The following is a 20,892-nucleotide window of genomic DNA, read 5'->3' as shown; positions in this document are numbered from 1 at the left end:
TGAGTTGGTCCCTCTCACGGTAGAGCTCCTTTCAGCATATTGAAGTTTCCATAGATCTGCCTTGTACAAAGTGTAAAATGAAGCCTTTATGTTTTGTTTTGTTTTGTTTTGTTAGGTTTTGCTTTGTTTTGTTTTGTGTTTTTCTTCTTTACCAGCCCAAAATATTCAGCTTGTGGTTGAACTGTCTTCTACAACAAATTTAGTACTCTGGCAATTGAAAACCTTTTATATTGTATTAGTAGGTTATGTAGTACATAGTAAAAACTAGTGGGCATGCCAGGAAACACACAGCTGTAAGCTAGAGTCAAGAGATGAAAAAGCCCCTGAAAATTGACCAAGATGATAGGGTAGATGTTGCATTTATCAAAGACATTAAAACAATTATTAGACATTTGTCCAAAAAAATTAAAGGAAAATGCGTCTAAAGAATTAATGGGCTGGCCAGTGGTGGCGGGAGGCAGAGGCAGGAGGATTTCTGAGTTCGAGGCCAGCTTGGTCTACAGAGTTCCAGGATAGCCAGAACCACACAGATAAACCCTGTCTCAAAACAACAACAACAAACAAAACAAAACAAAAACAACAACAACAAAAAAGAATTAATGGAAGGGAGGGGATGGGGGTTTGTGGAGGAGAAACTGGGAAGGGGGATGACATTTGAAATGAAAATAAAATAACCAAAAAAAAAAGTTTTTTTTTTTTTTTTTTTTAATTGTATGAAGGCAGTAATTTTTAAAACTTGTCTTTGCTTTGGTGTTGTATCAAATGTGTACTTATGTCATGAAATAATGTGGGTCATTTTTTTTTTATACTAAAAAAAGAATTAATGGAAAATAGGGTGTCAGTCAGTAAAGAGGGAATCTTAACAAAGAAATGTAAACGAAGAGCCAAAGTGAATCTCTAGAGCTGACAGTACTGTAAGCTGCAGTCATGGGTTGAGAAGTTCATTCAGTAATTGGATAAGCTAGAAGAGCCTGTGTTGAAGACATAGGAACAGATCCACCCACCTGGTCAACAGGGTAGGAAGTGCTGAACAAAGCATACTGAGTCTCGGAGACCTGTTAGCATCGGATAGTCTAGCATGTATGTTATTTAAGATCTGAAGTATTTGAAGAATTTAACTCAGGTTCTTCAGGGATTGAGGGTGGCATTGAGATAGGGTTTTCCTGTGTAGCTTTGGCTGTCCTGGAACTCTTTCTGTAGGCTAGGCTGGCCTTGAACTCAGAGATCCTCTTGCTTCTGCTTCCTGAGTGCTGGGATTAAAGAAAGGCATGCACCCCCACTGCCTGGCAAGCAGATTGTTTAACCATGGGGGCAACTTGACGAGGGAGTTGTTACAATTGTTTTTACTTTATTTCTATAATTAAAAACAATTCTTCTTGAAAGTAAACAACATGAACAGCAACCCTTAACTTTTTATTGATGGATATTGAATTAGATTTTGTTTCCCAAGTTTGACATTTGAGCCAGGTTTTGTGGCCATGTCTGCAGTCCCAGCTGCTCAGAAGGCTGAAGTAAGGGGAGTTACAAGTTTAAGATCTATGTGGGGTACAGAATAAGGTCAGGGCCCTCTCTCAGTTTGGACAACTCTGAGACCTTGTCTCAAAATAGAAAGCAAAACAGTGATGGATATAGATAGTGGAGAGTTGGCTGCTTCGCAGGCACGAGGTTCAATTCCCAGTAGACAGTTTGAGATTTCCAGTCTAGCTTCAGTGCTCACTAGCCATCACTAGAGAGCCAAGCCACCTTCCTAAGCCTGTTTCCTTACTTAACAAATGGCAAAAATGCATTCATTTTCAGAGTTATTGTGAGGACTTGATAAACTACATTTAGTTCAATGAATGGCATCTGTGATAGGGCTTTTATTATTTAGGAAACTTTTTTTGATACTAAAGATTAAACTTGAACCCAGAGCCTGGCATATGTTAGGCAAACCGTTGAGTTAGAGCCCTAGCACTTACTCATTTCTGTAGGAATCTGCATGCTTTTATTTATTTTTACAAATATTTAATTATTTTTATTTTATGTTTGCCTGCATGTATGTAAGTAGGACCAGACATGAGCCTGGTGCCTGCAGAGAGCAGGTCAGATTCCCCGAAATGGAGTTGCCAACTGGGTGCTGGGAACCAAACCCCACACCTCTGTAAGAGCAGTAAGTGCTCTTAGCTGTCTAGCTTTCTCTTCATGCCATGTTATTCTTAAACTAGTTGTAGTTATTTTCAGCATTGGACCTTACATGAAAGTGGGACTTGTCTCATTTATTTAATATGTTTCCTTAAAAAGAAGGACATTTTGAGAGCTGAGGCAAATAGCAGCAACTACAGCAAACCCCAGGAGGGTCCATCTTACGGGTGGTGTCACTTTAGTCTGTTGCATGGTTTATGTTACTGGTGTTGATAGTATCGGCCCACTTGGAACTCCTTTGTGATCACATAGTCAAAGACACAAACTACTGAAGAATTGCAAATGCCATGCTCATCTGACTTTTATATAGGGGATAAGAGAGAATGAGTAAGTTTTAGTGTAAAGAACTCTAAATTGCTCTCTATTCTTTCACTATTTTTCCATTCTCCATAATAAAAAACAAACAAAAAAATAGCAATAATCAGTAAGCTGCAATGCTTAAGTGAAAGTTCTAAGTTGTGGAGCCCAAGTGTTCCCATACTTGTGGAGATAAACTGTCTTAAGTGATACTTTAGTGTAAATTAGATTTTTTTTTTTTTTGAGGCAGAGTCTCTATGTAGTTCATGCTATTTGGGAATTCTATGTAGACCAGACTGGCCTCACACTCACAGAGATCCACGTGCTTCTGCATTGCAAGTGCTGGGACTAAAGGCATGTGCAACCATGCCAGTTATAAATTATGTTTCATTTCTTAAATGTGATAAGATGGTTGGAAAAAACCTGAATTAAATGTAATTTCTTTTTTTTTTTTGTTTTTTTGTTTTTTTTTTTTTTCGAGATAGGGTTTCTCTGTATAGCCCTGGCTGTCCTGGAACTCACTTTGTAGACCAGGCTGGCCTCGAACTCAGAAATCCGCCTGCCTCTGCCTCCCAAGTGCTGGGACTAAAGGCGTGCGCCACCACCGCCCGGCTAAATGTAATTTCATTTGTACCATTTGAAGGCTTTATCTTCTCTGGAAAGCCTTTCTGAGTACTCTGTTCTGCATAAGTTCTGGTCACATCCCATGGGGAAGTCTGCTTAGTAACTGTGTTGACTATGTTTTCTCGTGCCTTTCTCTACCATTGACCTTCAGGTTTCTGGAAGGTTGGAATCAAGCCTTAGCATGCCTTGTCTATACCCTCCTCATCTATTTTAGATGCTCAGCGAATTGCATTCCTATTATAAATTGCTGATCATCCTGGGATTGTCAGTGCCAAGTATAATCACAACTATTATCAGTAGTGAATTTTATGTTTAGTGCAGTAGTTTCCTCTTCCATTAGAGTATTACTTGTGTGTGTTCACAGGATGACTGTGTTTAGACTTTGAGTAGAATATTTTCTTCTGACTCTTTGTCTCAATATTAGGTCTTGGAGAAAATGCTTGTGCAAAGAAAAGTCACGAGAAGTACCTTATAGCTTTGAAGAGCTCCGGACTGACATATCCCGAGGATAAGCTGGTGTATGGGATCCAGGAACCAGCTGCTGGTACTAGCACTCTGGCAGCTCAAGGTTTGTCTAAATACTTAATTTGAACTGTAGTGACTTCCTTTTATTGAAACAGACAGCCCCTCGATCTTTTCTTCATGATTGAACATTTGAGCTGCAGTGATGTCATGAAAAGGGGGGTGGTAGTTAGACAAGTGAATGAAGAAAGTTAATTTTCCTTGAGTACAGGCTGTTCAGTTTTTAGACTTGTGTGGTTCTGAGTCGTGAGAAGTGTACCGGTTGCTATTCAGACTTCACTAGCTCAGAGGTTTAGTAATCATGGTTTATACTTAAAAAGCAAGATCCTTCTGAAACAACTTGTAAAATTTGGGTTTTTCCTGGGATTTTTCTGTTGAAGTATCAGCCCATCAGATAACATGTTCCTATAGGTAAAGTTGAACTTTGCTGGGGTGACTTTTAGAATGAGTTGTTCTTACTTATTATTCCCATATTTGTATGTCTCAATAATGATAAGGTACATCAGTACGTGGCAGTTATGACAGATGACCTTTTTTCTTCTCTGAAGGTTTTGCAGGTGCTACTGGAACACTGGGGCAGATAGACTCTTCAGATGAGGTGAGATTCAATTTTTAAAACTTTTTGTTTTTAAAACAAAATTTTGAACATTCAGTTTTTACTAATGAAGACTCAGGAGGCAGATGCTATGGTGAAAGCCTGCTACCTCACACAGACGGAAAGCGCCAGCTGCCCTTTCTGTTCCACTGAGACTCCAGAAGTAGGGGCTCCTCTCCTTCTCTATGTTGTCTTAAATACCCTTCTACTCAGAGACCCTTCTTTCTCCTGCCTGAGTTTTCTTAAGCTCACTCCTTGGCAAGTGATTGTGTGCCCTCCTCTTGGCCTACCCTGACTTTATTTTAGCTCTTGCTTACAGTAAGCTCTTGGGTTAAAGGTGTGTGTTAGGGCTGCAACAAGATTTTTTCAGTTCATAATCTTGGAGGTTCATGATGTGATCAAATATCCTGCAACACTTTTTAAAAAGAGAATTTTAAGTGTTTAGAGCTATAAAGATTTATGGTTTTGGGGTTTGGAGATGACCCAGTGGGTGAAGTTTTACTGTGCATGCATGAAGACCTGAATTTGGATTTAAGCACCCACATAAAAGCCAGATGTGAGCTTATGTCTGTAAACCCAATGCTAGGAGTTGGAGATAGGCAGATTTAGGGGATCTAATGCACTCACTGGCCAACCAGCCTAAGCAAAAGAGAGGGCTCCAGATTCAGGGAGAGCCCCCACTCTCTCTTTCAAAACAAAAAAACAAAACAAAAACAAAAATGCAGAAGAGAACGATAGAGGGAGATACCCAGTGTTGATTCTGACCTCTGCAAGTATAGGCACATAGTGAGCGGCACACACACATCTCATGCTCCCAGCTCAAAATTAACATACAGTCATTGTAGGGTTTATGAAAAAAAGTTTATGGTTGAGATCTAGTATCAATTCCTTATGTAGTTAGGGTACATACTGAAGCTCAAGAGTAGCTTCTGGGATTCTAAGTCATAGTTTCTAGCCGTGCGTGGTGGCGCATGCCTTTAATCCCAGCACTCGGGAGGCAGAGACAGGCGGATTTCTGAGTTCGAGGCCAGCCTGGTCTACAGAGTGAGTTCCAGGACAGCCAAGGCTACACAGAGAAACCCTGCCTCGAAAAACCAAAAAACCAAAAAAAAAAGTCATAGTTTCTTAGTGATAAGAAAAGGACTAACTTCTTTTCATATCTAGAATGATTTTTTTTTTTTTTTTTTTGGAGACAGGGCTTCTCTGTGTAGCCCTGGCTGTCCTGGAACTCACTCTGTAGACTAGACTGGCCTCAAATTCAGAAATCCACCTGCCTCCCAAGTGCTGGGACTAAAGGTGTGCGCCACCACTGCCCGGCTAGAATGGAAATTTTAAAACATTTCTCACATGGAAGGCAGAGAAAAAAACCTGGTGTGCTGGTTCCTGCCTGTTATCTCAGAACTTGGATGGTGGAGGCAGGAGGATCAGTGTAGATATCCTCAGCTACAGCTCACGTTTGAGACCAGCCTGGGATATATGAATTGATATGGAATATGAGGGTGGTCTGGGTTATCTGAAACCTTTGTCATAGTAACAGGACAAGTCGAGTAGCTGGAGGTGTTGCTTAGGAACAATCTGCTTGCTCCATGTTCCACCTGTGGTACCCAGCATGCATGGGTTTCATGACGATGCTTTCTACTCACACTTTCCCTCTTCCCTCCGACCCTCTTGTCTCCTATCTCCGTGCTTCTGACGATTGTACTTTATTTTCCTGAATTGAATTGATTGTTAGCTTGTTGAATTGAGTTGGACATGTTGGAAAGCCAGCTTTTGAAAGAGGTGCTTTTTCCTCTGATGAGGAAGGAAGTAACTTATTTTATTTTGGTTTAAATTCTTAGAATTCCAATTGCAGCAACATAGTGTCTTGTGGTTGGATAGAATAACATTCTTCTGCAGTAATATCTGAGGCTTTGAATTTCCATTCATTGCTTTGTTCATTATTTTTTGACTGTGTCTTTTAAGGCCTCTTATATTAGCTCCTCTTAGAGTTAGTGTTTCATCAACTTATATGTGTAATTTTTTTCACTTGCTTTAGAACTAGTTTGGTTTTTAACTGTTAGAGAATTTCCTACATTCTTGATGTGTTTTGAGCAAATCCATCTCCTTCCCTCCTCTGCAATTCTTTCCCTATCTTACCACCATTTCCTCCCAACTTTATGTGTGCTCTCTTTCTCTCTTCTCCCACAGCTCCCCTCTTTCTCTCTCTCTTAAACCTACTGGGTCCACTTAGTGCTGCTGTATGTGCCTTGGTGTAAGATATCTACTGAACACATTGTAGTCCCCCAGGGCTACACCCCTAAAGATAAATGACTCTCCCTCCTCTAGCAGCCATCAGTTGCCAGTAGCAACTCAGGGTAGAACATCAAGAGCCCCTCCCCTGTCCTGCCTGGGGTTTTAGCTGTCTCCATCTTAGGTAGGTCCTGTTCATGCAGCTATAGCCACCAGGAGTCATGTCTGGCAAATACTGTTTCATTGTAGATATCCACTACCCCTGGCTCTTACAGTCTTTCCACCCTCTCTTCCACAATAATCTCTCAGCCTTTGTGTGTGTGTGTGTGTGTGTATGTGTGTAAGTAATGTATCTGTCTGTTTCCTTTTATCCTCTAGTTAATTTTTCATGTTCCTTAGGGTGGCATAATAGTCATCTTAAAAAACTTGGACTTCAGAGTCGGTTAGATCTAGGTTTAAATCTTGGCTCATATGGCCTTATATGCCAGATTACTTTTATTTTTCAACATTAGTTTTCTTATGAAGAAAATAGTGATAATTGTAATATTAAAATTAATTGGAATAATATGTATAAAATCACATTCATATACTTGCTATACTTGCCACAAATTTAACTCCTTCCTTCCTTTCTTTTCTTTTCTTTTCTTTTCTTTTCTTTTCTTTTCTTTTCTTTCTTTCTTTCTTTCTTTCTTTCTTTCTTTCTTTCTTTCTTTCTTTCTTTCTTTGAGACAGGGTTTCATATAATGTAGGTTGATCTTGAACTTATTATGTAGCCAAGGATAACCTTGAAAAGTTTTAATCTTCCTACCTTTACCTTCCATGTTCTAGGATTGTAGGCATACACTACCACACACTGCTTGCTTTAGATTCAGCTGATGGCTTCATGTATGCTGGCAGGCAAGCAATTACCTCTTAGGCTACATCACTACCCCACAAATTTGAGTCTCATAAATGTTTTCAATTCTGTAGCCTTATGTATAAAGGGATTAAAATACATAGTTTTTGAGTTATTGTGGGTCATACTGCAGACATTTTAGCTGATCTTCCTGAGAAATAGCTACTAGAGCACAATTTCAAGAAAATGAATTTTAGCCCTTCAACTTTTAATTGCTTAAGTAATATACAAATATGTTTTTTGATTGATTTACTGGGCAATTGAGATAAAATAAAAGTTACTGTGACTAGTCCCTCCTCTAATACTGCCATTTAATAGTTTTCAAGCATTGACAGATCCATTTCTATATAGTTAAATAGCATCATTGTCAGTGAGAAGGTGCTTTATAAAGCGCTTTACTACGTGATGACCTTTGGTTTATTCAGAAGTAAACTATGTAAATCTATCTTTGTTGTTTTTCATTGGCGATATAATAGTCTAAAGTAATGGGAGAACTACATATTGTCCAACCACGTTCTTGATTTCTAGTCAGATTCTAAGAGTCATTGTTTCCCTTTCTTTCTCTTGCTTTGCAGGTGTATAAATAGTTCTTTAGGATATGGAATTGCTTAGATACAGGAGATACGTCTACATTTTAATATGCTATATTTACTTTTTAGTGATTATTTCAGGGAAATTAATATTTGAAGAATTATTGTTTTTGTTTTTCGAGACAGAGTTTCTCTGTGTAGCCCTGGTTGTCCTGGAACTCACTTTGTAGACCAGGCTGGCCTTGAACTTAGAAATCCGCCTGCCTATGTCTCCTAAGTGCTGGGATTAAAGGCGTGCACCACCACTGCCTGGCTGGAATTAATTTTTATATAAAATGATAATTCATTTGTGTTTTATTGATACATACTCTACCCACATTGTCTTTGTTTTGTCATTTTCAATTTAATTTTTAAATATTGACTTACAAGTAGGAAAGTCATGTGATACAGCAAAAACAAAAATGAGAAAGAAGAGGACACAATGAAAGGTTATGAAAATTATGGATGTTTTAGGGATATGAGAGTTCATTGTGTGAGGCTGATGAAGTTGAATTCCTGAGAGTTAATTCCCAAGAACTCAGTGAGGGTAGTAAATTTCATGTAGTCAGTGGTAAAGTTGAAATTTGACTTAAAGTCTCTTTCTTGTCTGCTTGATCTCTGATAGTCTTGCTATAAAGTGGATAGGCTATTGTTCATTTTGTTGCTACTATAGAAACTATTCTTGTTACTGTAGAGATACTTATTGCTATGGAGCAAATTTGTCTGAAAATTCTATGGTTTAAAATCACCATTTTAATGTACTTGACTTAGGAATTTGGGACTGGCAGCTGGATAGTTGTGTCTGGGTTATTTTGTGGAGTTTCAGCTAGTTTGTTGGCCAAAGCTAAAGTTATCTGAAGGGCAAACTTAGATGGAAATCTGAGCTGGTTTATTCACTGGGCTCACAATTGATGCCGACTGTCCAGAGGGAGCTCTGGTTGTTGATGAGCGTGTTTACATTTGGATTCTCATGGTGTCTTAAATTGGAGATCTTTGATGGTGGATGACTTAACAGTGTGAGTGGTTCAAGACCAGGCCTGGCAGAGCCATTTCTGAAGTAGCTTGGAATTTACAAGTAGTTCTTCTACTGCTGGTTGTTAGGCATAAGGAAGTTGTTAGGGCCATGCTCTTTCAACTGTAGGAGGAAGATAGATTACTTCTCAATTGGAAAAATGCTAAGGAATTTATAAGCATCTTTCTACAACCACAATGTGACATTTGGCATTCTTTTTCTTGGGTTCCCCTGATACTTGAAAATAAAAATGACTAGGAATAGCATTCCAATAGTTGGCACATATCTTTTGACAAACATTTTAAGTGAATATGAGATATCCTTATAGCTAGTAATGAGTATTGGAGAATTTTAATAAGAAACTTTCCTTATATATAATGACTATTATTGTACATCAAGAGAAAGACAGCCGGGCGGTGGTGGTGCACGCCTTTAGTCCCAGCACTTGGGAGGCAGAGGCAGGCGGATTTCTGAGTTCGAGGCCAGCCTGGTCTACAAAGTGAGTTCCAGGACAGCCAGGGCTATACAGAGAAACCCTGTCTCAAAAAAAAAAAAAAAAAAAAAAAAAAAAAAAAGAGAAAGACAGCTTATATTTAAGATTGAAAGATATTTTGGGGGAACATTTAAAAACATTATTGTTATTTATATGTGTGCATATGAGTATGTGTGTGTGGTTATTCAAGGTGTTGGATACTCTATAGAGTTGTATAGTTTTGGGTAGTTATGAGCCTCCCAAGAGGGGTACTAGGAGCTGGACCTCAGTCTTCTGCAAGAAAAACAAGTACTTATAATGGATGCCATCTCTCCATTGTATCCCCCCACCTTCTGAAACTTGCTGTATAGACCAGATTAGCCTAGAATTCAGAGAGATGTGCCTGTGTCTGCCTCCTGGCCTGGTGCACTAGCTATATAGTACAGACTGACTGGACTCAGGAGTCTCCGTGCTTCTGCCTCCCACTTGCTGGAATGAAAGGCATAAGCCACCATACCTGGCTTAGAGAATTGATATTTCCTTTCTAAAGCAAAGAAATTGCCAACATACTTTAAAGAACAAACCATTTTAAAATTTATGTATATCAAAATTATGTTAATCTTCTGCTAGTCTTTTGAGCTTACCTGTTGACTATTTCTGCTTTTGTTTCTTTTTTAATGGGAAATATTACATTAGAACCATTGGCCTGCATGAAAACAGCACTGGAAGCTATACCATGAGCACAAGATGTGTTGAGTTGTATTGGGATTCATTTAGAGAGGAAAAAGAAACATTTCCATCCACTCACAAAACTAATGGTGTTACTTAAGTGGTTTTTTTGTTTTTTTTTTTGTTTTTTTTTTGGTTTTTCGAGACAGGGTTTCTCTGTGTAACCCTGGCTGTCCTGGAACTCACTCTGTAGACCAGGCTGGCCTCGAACTCAGAAATCTGCCTGCCTTTGCCGCCCGAGTGCTGGGATTAAAGGCATGCGCCACCACGCCTGGCAGTTACTTAAAATTTATATTGTAGCTCTTTCAAAACATTTTTTTTTTGCACATTTCTAAAATGATTAAAAATGAATAACCAAGGAACAGAACTGCGACTCAAGGAGGAAGTTGATGAGTGGATGAGTAGAGGTGCTTGAATGAGGAAAACCTAATTAATGCTTTAGAACCTCACGGCCCCACCTCCTGCTTTATTCTTTATATAAGTACCACGGTAAATTTGCATTAGTGTTCATATTGACATGTAATGAGGCCCGAGGATTGACATTTCTACCCTGTTATTGTGTAGTCCCAGAGATTATCAAGCTGGCCCTTTCATGATTTCAGTCTTGTAATTCAACATAGTAGAAGTAAAGGAAGATATAATGAGGACAGTTACATTCACGCTACAGAGGGGTAGATATAGCAATTAAAAAGCGATTTTAAAGTCTGGGTCTGTAGCTAACTGGTGGAACATCTGTTCAGCATGCACAGTGCCCTGGGGTTGATCCTCAACATATGCAGAAATATACCTTAAGCCAGAGAAACCCCAACAAAAGTAGAATTTTAAATTGGAAGAGAGAACTAATTTAACTTTGTTTTAAGATGAAGAAACAGGCTAGAGAAATGGCTCAGTGGTTAAGAGTTCTGCATTTCCAGAGGATCTGAATGTGGTTCCCAGCACCCACCTGGAATTCTAGCGCCAGTGGATTTGAATCTCAGTGATGCTCCCTTCTGGCCTCCGAGGGTACCCACACACATGTGGTTTACCTACAAACATACACATAATGCTTTTCAAAAGAAGAAATGGATTTGAAACTGCAGTGCAGCAAGATTTACTTGTATTTTGGAGTTTTAGTTGATGAGTGCATGTATTGCGGTCCAGTTAGCCTTGGCCCTGTCAGAGTGTCAGTCTTGTCTCTGTTGTCTTCATAGTAACAGAACATTGTACTAAGCAGTGCTGTGGACGTTTTTTGTGCAGTATTGACATTTTTTGCAATATCACTTAGTCTTTTCTTGTGTAGCTCATCTGAAATAAGAGAAAATGTTATTTATGCTATATGGAACCAAAACTAAATTCAAGAACACATCTTAATTTTGTAAAATATTTTAAAATTTAATATACACCAATTAAATTTGTGATTATCAGATAATCTAGTTCAATAGAAAACCATCATCATTCTTTTTTTTTTTTTTTTTTTTTTTTTTTTGGTTTTTCGAGACAGGGTTTCTCTGTATAGCTCTGGCTGTCCTGGAACTCACTTTGTAGACCAGGCTGGCCTCGAACTCAGAAATCCGCCTGCCTCTGCCTCCCGAGTGCTGGGATTAAAGGCGTGCGCCACCACGCCCGGCTCTAACCATCATCATTCTTATGTGAGTGGGTCTAATTATAATTAGATATTTCTGAGAGGGAAGAGAATGTGTTGTAGGGTAGGGTATTTTGTTCTTTTTAAGCAGGGTCTAGTTATAGAACACAGGCTGCTTCAGGTTTTTCATCTTCCTGCAGTATTCCTTGATTACTGGGACCACCATTCCAGTGCACAGATAACTTTTCAAGGAAACTTTAGAAAATTGAAGTCCATAAGCACATGTCTATGTGTTCCACCACTAGATTATTAGTTTCTGTGATTTTGAGGTGCAAATGAAGTAAAACTTTTCTCCGGTGAAGCTATGGCCATCTGATGTTCATTTTAGAGAAACAGAAGAATGGGGAGAAAGAAAAAAATGTTTCAGCCTGGTATTAGTGTTAACTATTGTTATTTATTTTGCTTAGTCACATATATTCTTTTTTTCCTATATACACTTAATAATTGAAGATAATCATTAGAAAATGTTTAGATGTCCTTGTAGACATTCTTTGAATATTCTTTGGTACTGAATGAAAAAAAAAAACCCTAATTTTTAAAACTTATATTGAACAGGATTATTGAAAATAGAAGATAGATACTTTTAAAAAATTTGTGATAGATAAAAAGTAATACATTTTGACAATTAAAGTTGAATTTTAATTTACCAGGAATTAGGTTAATTGTGAAGGTTGGTACTGGAGGGTCACATAATTTTTGTGGGAAGTTTCTTAGAAATACCAGTATATTTCTTTTCTAGTGTAGGGATAGACTTTGCAGCATTTTCTGCAGTTGATAAACTTCCATGTAAATGCTTTGAGGGATAGAGATCTTTCCTAGCTAGCAGACACTAGTTCCTTTTCTTGGTAGGTTTTTGTTTTGTTTTTTTCTGCTTGGTAGTTTTTATAGTTAAGATGCTCTTGAAGCTTGGGGATGTCACTCAGTGGTGGAGTCCGTGACCAGTGTGCATGAAATCCTAACAAATCTTTTTTGTGTCAGAGAGATAACTTAGTGCCCAACAGTACTGACTGCTCTTGCAAAAGACCCAAGTTGGGTTTCTAGCACCCTATGTGATGGCTCACTACTGTCTGTAACAATAGTTCTTGGGAATCCAATATTCTCTTGTGGCTACAACAGGCACATACAAATATGCAGACAAACACTCTCACACATAAAATAATTTTTAAAAGTTCCCAATATTTTTCTGGGAGTGGTGGTGTACACCCCTAAGTCCTAGCACTTGGGAGGTGGAGGATCAGAGCTCAGGCCCATCCTCAGCTACAGTGAAGTTTTGAGATTGAGGTGAGCTGTAGTACACAAGGCCTTTAAAACACACACACACACACACACACATCTTATGAATATATGTATATATATTCTGTGTTTTATAAAATTATATAACCATCTGTCTTAGTCAGGGTTTCTATTCCTGCACAAACATCATGACCAAGAAGCAAGTTGGGGAGGAAAGGGTTTATTCAGCTTACACTTCCATGCTGCTGTTCATCACCAAAGGAAGTCAGGACTGGAACTCAGACAGGTCAGGGAGCAGGAGCTGATGCAGAGGCCATGGAGGGATGTTCTTTACTGGCTTGCCTCCCCTGGCTTGCTCGGCCTACTCTCTTATAGAACCCAAGACTACCAGCCCAGGGATGGTCCCACCCACAAGGGGCCTTTCCCCCTTGATCACTAATTGAGAAAATGCCTTACAGCTGGATCTCATGGAGGCATTTCCTCAACTGAAGCTCCTTTCTCTGTGATAACTCCAGCTGTGTCAAGTTGACACAAAAATAGCCAGTACAATTGACCCCTTGTCAACTTGACACACAAACACATCACTAGTAAGCCTCAACCCTTACATTCTTATTCATCCCCAAGATCTAAATAACTTTAAAAGTCCCACAGTCTTTACATATTCTTAAAATTTCAATCTCTTTAAAATATCCATCTCTTTTAAAATCCAAAGTCTTTTTACAATTAAAAGTCTCTTAACTGTGGGCTCCACTAAAATAGTTTCTTCCTTCAAGAGGGAAAATATCAGGGCACAGTCACAATCAAAGCAAAAATCAATCTCCAACCGTCCAACGTCTGGGATCCAACTCACGATCTTCTGGGCTCCTCCAAGGGCTTGGGTCACTTCTCCAGCCATGCCCTTTGTAGCACACACGTCGTCCTCTGGGCTCCAGATGCCTGTACTCCACTGCTGCTGCTGCTCTTGGTGGTCATCTCATGGTACTGGCATCTCCAAAACACTGCGTGACCCCTTCAGTCCTGGGCCTTCAATTACAACTGGGGCTGCACCTTCACCAATGGCCTTCCATGGCCTCTCACAGTGCCGAGCCTGAGCTGCTGTGTGACCCCTTCATGCCTTCAAAACCAGTACCACCTGGGTGACCCTTACACATTACCAAGTCCCACTGCAGAAGGAGTACAACCTTGCCTATCTCTGGAACACAGCCTCTTTGTGCTTTCAGAAAACACTTCCCAGAAGATGTCACCTCAACGATGCTGGTCTCTTCTTAATCACCGCTAATTTCTTAGCTCCAGCTAACCAGCATCAATAGTCCCAGTAATGCAAAGTTTTTGCTTTAGTAGTTCTGGTATCTTGTTAATCACAGCTGATTCTTCAGCCCCAGCTAACCAGAACTACAAAATCTTCACAATAAAAACAGCAATGCCCCTGAAGAGAGTCTTTAATTTTCCCTCTGAAATTTCACAAACCAGGCCTCCATCTTCTGCACTGTTCTCAGCATTATCTTCCAAGCTCCTACACAACATCTGACAGAGCTCTTAACAACGAATGGATCTTCAAGCCCAAAGTTCCAAAGTCCTTCCACAGTCCTCCCCAAAACATGGTCAGGTTGTCACAGGAATACCCCACTCTGCTGGTACCAATTTGTCTTAGTCAGGGTTTCTATTCCTGCACAAACATCATGACCAAGAAGCAAGTTGGGGAGGAAAGGGTTTATTCGGCTTACACTTCCATGCTGCTGTTCATCACCAAAGGAAGTCAGGACTGGAACTCAGACAGGTCAGGGAGCAGGAGCTGATGCAGAGGCCATGGAGGGATGTTCTTTACTGGCTTGCCTCCCCTGGCTTGCTCGGCCTACTCTCTTATAGAACCCAAGACTACCAGCCCAGGGATGGTCCCACCCACAAGGGGCCTTTCCCCCTTGATCACTAATTGAGAAAATGCCTTACAGCTGGATCTCATGGAGGCATTTCCTCAACTGAAGCTCCTTTCTCTGTGATAACTCCAGCTGTGTCAAGTTGACACAAAAATAGCCAGTACACCATCATACTTTTAAAAAATTATTTTGACCACTAATTTTTATTTTCTCTTCCATATGTTATCCCTTTGAATAAGCATCTTTAGTTATTTAATATTCTTTTTATTGTAGCTGTTTCATCTGTTTAGTAAGCTCACTTCCCTTTTCAGTCTATGATCTGAAGTAGTGCAGGGGTGTCTTTAATGAGAGTAATATGCTGTCATTTAGGACCAGGCCTTTCTTTAGCCTTTCTTTCAAGGAGCTAGTTTGTTTCCTTCCTTTCAAGAATCTTTTATTTTATGTATATGAGTACACTGTCACTGTCTTCAGACACATCAGAAGAGGGCATCGGATCTCATTACAGATGGCTGTGAGCCACCACGTGGTTGTTAGGAACTGAACTCAGGACCTCTGGAAGAACAGTCAGTGCTCTTAACTCTGAGCCATCTCTCCAGCCCTTAAGCAGCTTTCTTAAGCAGTTATAGGAGTCACAGTGTTAAATGAAATGCTACAGGTTGCTGCCCTTCTCTTTAGCTGACAGAGTTCTTCCCTGCTATGTGCTTGGAATCCTGATGGAAAGCAAACATTTTATATTACAGGGGCACAATGAATCTTTAAGTCTGGTTTTTTTTTTTTTTTTTTCCCAAGACAGGGTTTTTCCGTGTAGCCCTGGCTGTCCTGGAACTCACTTTGTAGACTAGGCTTGCCTGGAACTCAGAAATCCGCCTGCCTCTGCCTTCCAAGTGCTGGGACTAAAGGCGTGCGCCACCACCGCCCTGTGAATCTTTAAGTCTTATCTCATCCTTGAAGATTGACTTTGGATTTTACTTTCATAGCCTCCTTTGTCAAGCATTGTTGCATTGAAGTCTTGTACATTCTGCATTGTCATTTCTTGAATTTGTTTTTTAACAACTATAAGTTTGCCAGGCAGTGGTGGTGCACGCTTTTAGTCCCAGCACTTGGGAGGCACAGGCAGGTGGATTTCTGAGTTCAAGGCCAGCCTACAGAGAAACCCTGTCTCAACCCCCCCCCCCAAAAAAAAAAAAACAAACAAAACAAAAAAACAAAACCCAACTATGAGTTTACTTGACTTTTTATGAAGGTCACATTATTTTGTCTGTCTAAATATATCAGAAAAGTAAGAAAGGACAACTTTCAGTTGAGAAATCAGTTTGAAGATAGATGAATCTGTTTTTCCTGGGGTTCTTGTCAGGCTTTTGTTCAAAATAATTTGAACTTACCTATGTTGATATATTTGTGTTGGAAAACCATGGTAGTGGTGCCCCCTTGCCTCCTCAGGGACCGATGCCTGGAAAGGGATTCTGAGGGCTGTGCAGTCTGTGTGAGTTGCTACCATGGCCAGCGTTCCATCATTGATTAGACTTCCAGTGCCCTGCAATGCTTCCTCATGGTAAATGGAGGAGTTTCAACTCCCCATTATGAATTCAGAACGTGAGAATTTGTACTCATGACAACTTTTATTTCCATCTCTCTCTTTCTCTCTCTCTCTTTTTTATTTATTTTTTTTTTTCGAGACAGGGTTTCTCTGTGTAGCCCTGGCTGTCCTGGAACTCACTCTGTAGACCAGGCTGGCCTCGAGCTCAGAAATCCGCCTGCCTCTGCCTCCCAAGTGCTGGGATTAAAGGCATGTACCACTACCGCCTGGTTGTGTTTTCAGGTTTTTGCCTTTGTGCCGCCTTGACCGTATGTTGTCTTTTCTCTGTGTTTAGGATAGAACCCAAGCCTTTCCCATGCTATGCAAGCACACCACTATTGAATTATACACCTCATCCATGTTTTCTTTTTGAATGACTTTTTCTTCCTAGTTCTACTTTTCCTTTAGGACTGCAACTCAGGAAATGTATAGAACTTTACAACACCCTGCTGTCACTGTGTTACTGAAGGTATCCCTTTTAGAGGAAGTGTATAGCTGAGAAACATGATGTACTTGTAACAAAGTGTCAGCTCATTTAGAAGCTGTGACTCTCTTGCAGTAGTGGTTCCTTGTTTCCCTTTCTTAGGCGCAGTGAATCATAACCTTTAGAGAAAAAAATCCCTTAGTTCTTCGATGAAGGTGGCAGGAACCTTTCCGGCTGTATTTTATTTGGAAACAGCTACCTGCACCCAGGACACTTCCCTTCCTTTCCTTTTCTTGTCTTTTCTCTTTTCTCTTCTGCTCCCGTCCTTCCCTCCCTTTCTCTCTCCTCCGTATCTGGTTCTCATAGAGCTCTTGGACCCTGGTGTCTACACTGTCTGTGGTAACTAGCTTTCTCATTCTGTTGTTCAGTCTCAGCATCCTCTGAGACAGCCTAAACCATCCCGTGATGTTGGCTTGGCATATAAATTAACCCCCAGGTATCAGTTACTGCTTAGGTACGTCTTTGGCTATAAAGTTGACTGGATTGTGAAGGGCTTGTTCCTTGGTGTTCTCCCTAATCAATCCATTTCATTTGTAGTTAAGACTCTTCACAATGTGAGCGTCACGAGTGAGCACAAGTTGCCTGCATTCCTGTATTTCTTTTCCCAAAGCAAATTCTTATTTTTACAATTTTAGTTTCAGCTTCTAATATGTTATGCTTATTTTTCAGAATTTGATCCCTCCCTTTTTGTATGTGTGGTATTCATATGTCCTGGTGTGCTTTGTTCTCCTGTGATAAATGCAGTGACCATTAAACTAGGGGAGAAATGGTTTATTTGCCTTATGCATGCATTCTGATCAGAGAATTCCCTATCAAAAGGAGAGCTTATCCAGACTGTTAATCTTGATACCCAGCTTATCCTGGAGACTCTGTCTCCACTTTAGAAAGCTGGAGTCACTATATCGACTTGCCATTTATATGGGTCTGGGTATCTGAACTCTTGGCCTGATGTATGCCAAACACTTTAACCACTGGATTATCTTCCCGGGCCCTCTATCTTTTTTAAGTTTTTGAGATAGGGTCTTATGTATTCTAGGCTGGTCTTGAACTTAATAGGTTGCTAAAAGTAACCTTGAAGTCCTGATACTCCTTCTGCCTCCCTAGGGCCCAAAGGCTGACATTATAAAGATGTCCACCATATCTGATCTATGCAGTGGTAGGGATTGAAGCCAGGGCTATTTTTTTTTTTTTTGTATTTTGATTCTGTTTGTTTTTTGTTTTGCGTTTGTTTATATTTGTTGTTGTTGTTGTTGTTCTTTGGTGAGATGGGGTTTCAGTGGCTTTTCTGGAATTCACTCTGTAGACCAGGCTGGCCTCAAACTTAAGAGATCTACCTGCTGTCTCAGAGTGCTGGGATTAAAGGCATTCACCACTGCCAGGCTAAATTCAGAGCTTTGCTATGGTGGGCAATTACTCTATCAACTAAACGGATTCCTTATCACTGAAATATTATTTCTTTAAACTTTTTAAATGTTACATTTGTGTATGGAGGTGGTGCACATATGAAGGTTTATCTGTGGAGGTCTGAGGACAAATGACTGGGTTAGGTCATCTATCATGTAGTCGTCTTTCTATCTTGTGGGTTCTTGAGCTCAAACCCCCCAAGTTGTCAGTCTTGCTGGAAGTGACTCTAGCCACTGAACCATCTCTCTGGCTGCTAATTTATTTGAGTTTTGAGCTCCTTTTGTTTCATACTTTATGAAACCTTTCCTCTATTTATTTCAGTCCTCTCCCTTTCCTTCCGTTTTATGGTAAATTCTCCTATTCTTTTAGCTTCTTTATGCTGTATGTGTAAGCTTAGGAAAGTTATTGGCAAATTGTTTGTTTGTTTTTTTTTAAGAGGAAAGAGTTTCTTTCATCTTATATCTTACAGTAAGTATATTAAGAATGGTAGGACAGAGCCAGGCAGTGGTGGCGCGTGCCTTTAATCCCTGCACTTGGGAGGCAGAGGCAGGGGCGGGGGGCAGGGGCAGAGGGGCAGGGGCAGGGGCAGAGGGGCAGGGGCAGAGAGAGAGGGAGGGGCAGGGGCAGAGAGAGAGGGAGGGGCAGAGAGAGGGGGAAGGGGCAGAGAGAGAGGGAAGGGGCAGAGAGAGAGGGAAGGGGCAGAGAGAGAGGGAAGGGGCAGAGAGAGAGGGAAGGGGCAGAGAGAGACGGAAGGGGCAGAGAGAGAGGGAAGGGGCAGAGAGAGAGGGAAGGGGCAGAGAGAGAGGGAGGGGCAGAGAGAGAGGGAGGGGCAAAGAGAGAGGGAGAGAGAGAGGGAGGGGCAGAGAGACAGAGAGGTGCAGAGGCAGGTGAATTAACATGAACTTGGAGGCAGGCACTGAAGGAGAGGTCATGAAGGAATAGAATTACTCTCTTGTACAGACTGATTTCTTATTCCAGCTGCTCAGTCAAGAAAACAATGATCTTTTGCCTACTAGACCATCTGATGGAGACATTTTCTCAACTGAAGTTTCCTTTTTCAGTTTGACTCATGTTAGACTATATTTGATAAAAAACAAAGAATGAAAGGAAGGAAAGAGAAAAAGACAGACAGACAGATAAATAGATAAATTTTCTCAAGGAACCAGCTCCCGGTTTTGTTCATTCTTTGTATAATTCTTTTTGTTTCTACTTGATTTCAGCCCTGATTATTTCCTGCCTTCTACTCCTCTTGGGTGTATTTGCTTCTTTTTGTTCTAGAGCTTTCAGGTGTGCTGTCAAGCTGCTAGTGTATGCTCTCTCCAGTTTCTTTTTGGAAGCACTCAAAGTTTTCCTCTTAGCACTGCTTCCAATGTGTTCCATAAGTTTGAAACTAACAGACGTTATGAACCAAATGGATTTAACCGATATCTATAGAACATTTCATCCTAAAACAAACAAAAAAATATGTTCTTCTCAGCACTTCATGGTACCTACTCCAACATTGACAATATAATCAGTCACAAAACAGGCCTCAGCAGATATAAGATTGAAATAATTCCATGCATCCTATCAGATCAACACAGACTAAGGCTGGTCTTCAATAACCACAAAAACAGCAGGAAAGTTTTTATTTTAACATTTTGGAATGCTCAAGAGTCTTTCCCTATAGGTACAGATTATAGATGGTCATATGTTCATAGTAAGAATTTCAATAAAACTGCACTAAAACATTTGATATAGTAGATACATAGAAGTGAATTATGTTGATCATCAGTATGTAAGAATGTATATGTTACATTTATATAGAACATATACATTTATGAGCATGGCTATGGATAATGTTGACTTTATATCCTCTAGGAGGACCAGGATGGGAGTCAAGGCTTGGGCAAGAGAAAGAGGGTGAAGCTAAGCAGTGGCACCAAAGGTATTTATGCCCCCCCCCCCCTTTTTTTTTTCCGAGACAGGGTTTCTCTGTGTAGCCCTGGCTGTCCTGGAACTCACTTTGTAGACCAGGCTGGCCTTGAACTCAGAAATCCGCCTGCCTCTGCCTCCCGAGTGCTGGGACTAAAGGCGTGCGCCACCACTGCCTGGCACCTCCTTTTTGTTGAGATAGGGTTTAATTACATCATCTAGACTAGCCTTGAAACTCACTGTGTATCTACATTGACTGTGAACTCACAGTCTTCTTGGCTCAGTCTCCTAAGTTTTACTTGGATGACAGTTGTGTGCCAGTATACCTGGATATAGTCTGTTTTTTTTCCTTTAAAAATATTTAAAAACAAACAAAACCTTTAATATTTTGAAATCCTGGCTACATAGTGAGACCCAAGACCCTGTCTTAAAAAAAACACTCTCAGAAGTAAATAAATAAATGAGTTTAAAATTTAAATTGCTTGGGCTTTATGTTTTCAGTAGCGTTTAGTTTTAACTTGAGATTTCTTTTTTTTTTTTTTTTTTAAAGATTTATTTATTTATTATATGTAAGTACACTGTAGCTGTCCTCAGACACTCCAGAAGAGGGCGCCAGATCTCGTTTCGGATGGTTGTGAGCCACCATGTGGTTGCTGGGATT

At 40.2% G+C, this 20,892-nt stretch overlaps 1 protein-coding gene across 3 annotated transcripts in view; it reads left to right on the top strand.

The window, feature by feature from the left end:
* Ubr3 (ubiquitin protein ligase E3 component n-recognin 3) overlaps positions 1-20,892 on the top strand; it is a 131,630-nt gene that overhangs the window by 22,570 nt on the left and 88,168 nt on the right. For all 3 annotated transcript variants that reach the window (XM_085834795.1, XM_085834796.1, XM_085834797.1), the window contains exons 4-6: positions 3,527-3,670; positions 4,173-4,222; positions 20,178-20,244. In XM_085834795.1, coding sequence (XP_085690921.1) covers positions 3,527-3,670; positions 4,173-4,222; positions 20,178-20,244 — 261 coding nt within the window. The remainder of the gene's footprint in view (positions 1-3,526; positions 3,671-4,172; positions 4,223-20,177; positions 20,245-20,892) is intronic.

The sequence above is a fragment of the Mus caroli genome, unplaced genomic scaffold (assembly GCF_978045245.1).
Source record: "Mus caroli unplaced genomic scaffold, Mus_caroli_1 scaffold_2, whole genome shotgun sequence".
Classification (NCBI taxonomy): domain Eukaryota; kingdom Metazoa; phylum Chordata; class Mammalia; order Rodentia; family Muridae; genus Mus; species Mus caroli.
The sequence above is the reverse complement of the archived record's forward strand: the minus strand, read 5'-3'. Positions and strand labels throughout refer to the sequence as shown.